A 5649-nucleotide genomic window follows, 5' to 3' on the forward strand; every position below is an offset into this window, starting at 1 on the left:
ACGGAAGGGAAGGGGAAGGGAAGGGGAAGGGAAGGGGAAGGGAAGGGAAGGGAAGGGGAAGGGGAAGGGGAAGGGGAAGGGGAAGGGGAAGGGGAAGGGGAAGGGGAAGGGGAAGGGGAAGGGGAAGGGGAAGGGGAAGGGGAAGGGGAAGGGGAAGGGGAAGGGGAAGGGGAAGGGGAAGGGGAAGGGGAAGGGGAAGGGGAAGGGGAAGGGGAAGGGGAAGGGGAAGGGGAAGGGGAAGGGGAAAGGGAAAGGGAAGGGGAAGGACTATTTTTCAGTCAGAATGGAGCTACAATGACCATCTAGAGCAACCGCGTGACCACTTCAGGGCTGACCAAGGGTTCAAGCAGGCGTGGGGCATCCAGCACCTCTCCCGGAAGCCTGTTCCAGCGTTTGACCTCCCTCTCGGTAAAGAAATACTTCCTAATGTCCAGTCTAAAGGTCCCCTGGGGCAGCTCCGAACCACCCCCAGGCGTCCTGTCCCTGGATGCCAGGGAGAAGAGAGCAGCCCCTCCCTCTGCACGCCCCCTCCTCGGGAAGCTGCAGGCAGCGACGCGGCCGAGACAAGCCCAAGAGCCCCTCACGGGGCACGAATTCCAGCCCCGTCCCAGCTCTGTCGCCCTCCTCTGGGGGCATTCGAGAACCTTCACGGCCTCCAGCGTCGGGGCCCAGAACCGCGCCCGGCTGCCGCGGCCGGAGGCTGCCCCCCACCGGCACCCCCACGCCCCTCGCTGCAGGGCCGCTCCCCAGCCCCAAACCACCAGACTCCGCTGCACGAGGACAGCTTTAAGCAGCCCAAGGGGCAGGGGCGGAAGGGGAAGACGACTCGCGACGGGGCGACGGCTGCGGAGGGCGGCCGGCGTTACCCGCGGGGGCGCGCGCCCCACCGCAGCGTGTACTCGCTGCCTAGCTCCAGTTCCAGCCCGGTGATTTCCAGGACCTGTGAAAAACAGGAAAACCCGCAAGGAGTAACTCTGCTCTGAAGGTGCCTTGGGCTGCTGCAGCTCGGAGAAGGCGGCACGTTCTTATTTCACGTGGCTTCTCTTTGCCTTCTTGATTAATATTTTTAGTAATTTACATTATATTGTATTGCATTGTATTGCACTGTATTATATTGCATTATATTGCATTATATTATATTATATTGCATTATATTATATTATATTGCATTGTATTATATTGCATTATATTGCATTATATTATATTATATTGCATTGTATTATATTGCATTATATTGCATTATATTATATTATATTGCATTATATTGCATTGCATTATATTGCATTGTATTATATTGCATTGCATTATATTGCATTGTATTATATTATATTGCATTGTATTATATTGCATTATATTGCATTATATTATATTATATTGCATTATATTGCATTGCATTATATTGCATTGTATTATATTGCATTGCATTATATTGCATTATATGATATTGCATTGCATTATATTGCATTATATTATATTGCATTATGTTATGTTGCATTATATTATATTGCATTGTATTATATTGCATTATATGATATTGCATTGTATTATATTATATTGCATTATATTATATTGCATTGTATTATATTGCATTGCATTATATTATATTGCATTATATTATATTGCATTGTATTATATTGCATTATATGATATTGCATTGTATTATATTGCATTGCATTATATTGCATTATATTATATTGCATTGCATTATATTGCATTGCATTATATTGCATTATATTGCATTATATTATATTGCATTGCATTATATTGCATTGCATTATATTGCATTGCATTATATTGCATTGCATTATATTGCATTATATTGCATTATATTATATTGCATTATATGATATTGCATTGTATTATATTGCATTGCATTATATTGCATTATATTATATTGCATTGCATTATATTGCATTGCATTATATTGCATTGCATTATATTGCATTGCATTATATTGCATTGCATTATATTGCATTATATTGCATTATATTGCATTGCATTATATTGCATTGCATTATATTGCATTGCATTATATTGCATTATATTATATTGCATTGCATTATATTGCATTGCATTATATTGCATTGCATTATATTGCATTGCATTATATTGCATTATATTGCATTGTATTATATTGCATTATATGATATTGCATTGTATTATATTGCATTGCATTATATTGCATTATATTATATTGCATTGCATTATATTGCATTGCATTATATTGCATTGCATTATATTGCATTGCATTATATTGCATTGCATTATATTGCATTGCATTATATTGCATTATATTGCATTATATTGCATTGCATTATATTGCATTGCATTATATTGCATTGCATTATATTGCATTATATTGCATTATATTATATTGCATTGCATTATATTTCATTGCATTATATTGCATTGCATTATATTGCATTATATTGCATTATATTATATTGCATTGCATTATATTGCATTGCATTATATTGCATTATATTGCATTATATTATATTGCATTGCATTATATTGCATTGCATTATATTGCATTGCATTATATTGCATTGCATTATATTGCATTGCATTATATTGCATTGCATTATATTGCATTATATTGCATTATATTGCATTGCATTATATTGCATTGCATTATATTGCATTGCATTATATTGCATTATATTGCATTATATTATATTGCATTGCATTATATTGCATTGCATTATATTGCATTGCATTATATTGCATTGTATTATATTGCATTGCATTATATTGCATTATATTGCATTATATTATATTGCATTGCATTATATTGCATTGCATTATATTGCATTATATTGCATTGCATTATATTGCATTGCATTATATTGCATTGCATTATATTGCATTGCATTATATTGCATTATATTGCATTATATTATATTGCATTGCATTATATTGCATTGCATTATATTGCATTATATTGCATTATATTATATTGCATTGCATTATATTGCATTGCATTATATTGCATTGCATTATATTGCATTGTATTATATTGCATTGCATTATATTGCATTATATTGCATTATATTATATTGCATTGCATTATATTGCATTGCATTATATTGCATTGCATTATATTGCATTGCATTATATTGCATTGCATTATATTGCATTATATTGCATTATATTATATTGCATTGCATTATATTGCATTGCATTATATTGCATTATATTATATTGCATTGCATTATATTGCATTGCATTATATTGCATTATATTATATTGCATTGCATTATATTGCATTATATTGCATTATATTATATTGCATTGCATTATATTGCATTATATTATATTGCATTGCATTATATTGCATTGCATTATATTGCATTGCATTATATTGCATTGCATTATATTGCATTGCATTATATTGCATTGCATTATATTGCATTGCATTATATTGCATTATATTGCATTATATTATATTGCATTGCATTATATTGCATTATATTGCATTATATTATATTGCATTGCATTATATTGCATTGCATTATATTGCATTGCATTATATTGCATTGCATTATATTGCATTGCATTATATTGCATTATATTGCATTATATTATATTGCATTGCATTATATTGCATTGCATTATATTGCATTATATTGCATTATATTGTATTGCATTGCATTATATTGCATTGCATTATATTGCATTATATTGCATTATATTATATTGCATTGCATTATATTGCATTGTATTATATTGCATTGCATTATATTGCATTGCATTATATTGCATTATATTGCATTATATTATATTGCATTGCATTATATTGCATTATATTGCATTATATTATATTGCATTGCATTATATTGCATTGCATTATATTATATTGCATTGCATTATATTGCATTGCATTATATTGCATTATATTATATTGCATTGCATTATATTGCATTGCATTATATTGCATTGCATTATATTATATTGCATTGCATTATATTGCATTGCATTATATTGCATTATATTATATTGCATTGCATTATATTGCATTGCATTATATTGCATTGCATTATATTATATTGCATTGCATTATATTGCATTGCATTATATTGCATTGCATTATATTATATTGCATTGAATTATATTGCATTGTATTATACTGGATTATATTGCATTATATTATATTGCATTGCATTATATTGCATTGCATTATATTGCATTGCATTATATTGCATTGCATTATATTATATTGCATTGTATTATATTGCATTGTATTATACTGGATTATATTGCATTATATTGCATTGTATTATATTGCATTGCATTATATTGCATTGCATTATATTATATTGCATTGTATTATATTGGATTATATTGCATTATATTGCATTATATTACATTGCATTGCATTATATTACATTGCATTGCCTTATATTGCATTGCATTGTATTATATTGGATTATATTGCATTATATTGCATTATATTACATTGCATTGCATTATATTACATTGCATTGCCTTATATTGCATTGCATTGTATTATATTGGATTATATTGCATTATATTGCATTATATTGCATTATATTACATTGCATTGCCTTATATTGCATTGCATTATATTGCATTATATTGCATTATATTGCATTATATTGCATTATATTACATTGCATTGCATTATATTGCATTGCATTGCATTATAATGTATTGCATTATGTCATATATATTGCATCGCATTATATGGCATCGCATTACCTTATGCTCTGCTCTGTCGCTATGGTGTTTGCGCAGCATATTTCTCTATTACCTATCCCTTTATACAATAACTCTGTGCGAGATTCTGTGATTCTGGTATGTGGGTGCGTTATCTTCTGGCTTCCCGCTGAGGGGCGGAACGAAACGAGACCCCTCCGAACCCTGAGCTCCGGCCAAAGGGCGTCAAACTGAATTAAGCGTCAACCGAATCGGGGGTCGGGGGGGTCTCAGGGGGCCGCGCGCCCCGGCCTGTGACGGGAACGCCTTCGTTCCGCGGGAAAACAACCAATTGCTGCCAAATCCCCCTTTACCGCACTAAAGAAATCTCTTTCAGAAATGATTTCTGCGCCCGGAGGCGCATCCCCGCGCGCGTCGGAGCAGGAAACGTCCTGCAACGGCAGGATCTCACCACAACCCCCTCAACTCACCTGCTTTTGGCTGTCGTAGGCCACCGCGTGGGGGGACTGGGTTGCCTGGCCGCCCTGCGTCACCGCCGCCTCCCCCACGCTTGAGGTCACCCCCAAAACCGTCACCCGCGTGAACCTCAGGTCACTTGGATCCGCGTAGCCTCGGTGCAAAACTCGTATCTCCAAAACGCTCTGAATAAGAGGAAAAAGGAAATGGGTGCTTTGCCCCTGGGCGGTTGCTTCGTCAGAACACGCTGTTTCAGCCCGCTTGAAGCTCGCATTTTTTGCTTTTCTTGGATTTAAAAGACCAAAAGACCAACTCTATGTTGCTATTTATTTTCCAGCTGTCGGAGGCTTTGATTTCTCCCCAGTTCCTCCGCCTTCGCAGGCCCCTCGCAGGCCGCTCCGCTCCCAACGCAGCGCCGAACACGCTCGCCCTGATGTGCATTTCGCGGCGTGAGAAAGAGTTAAAACGACAGATATTCATAATTCCGATCTTTTATTTCCTTATTTTCCTGTA

At 35.7% G+C, this 5649-nt stretch overlaps 1 protein-coding gene across 1 annotated transcript in view; it reads right to left on the bottom strand.

Moving 5' to 3' along the window:
- Nucleotides 1–772: 772 nt before the first annotated feature.
- Nucleotides 773–5649, bottom strand: part of LOC104044465 (maltase-glucoamylase-like) — a 61525-nt gene continuing 56648 nt past the window's right edge. The window contains exons 47-48 of the mRNA XM_064440299.1: nucleotides 5151–5321; nucleotides 773–940 (exon numbers count right to left, since the gene is read on the bottom strand). Of these exons, the coding sequence (XP_064296369.1) occupies nucleotides 863–940; nucleotides 5151–5321 (249 nt within the window). The 3' untranslated portion in view covers nucleotides 773–862. The remainder of the gene's footprint in view (nucleotides 941–5150; nucleotides 5322–5649) is intronic.

Source organism: Phalacrocorax carbo, unplaced genomic scaffold (genome assembly GCF_963921805.1).
Source record: "Phalacrocorax carbo unplaced genomic scaffold, bPhaCar2.1 SCAFFOLD_54, whole genome shotgun sequence".
NCBI lineage: Eukaryota > Metazoa > Chordata > Aves > Suliformes > Phalacrocoracidae > Phalacrocorax > Phalacrocorax carbo.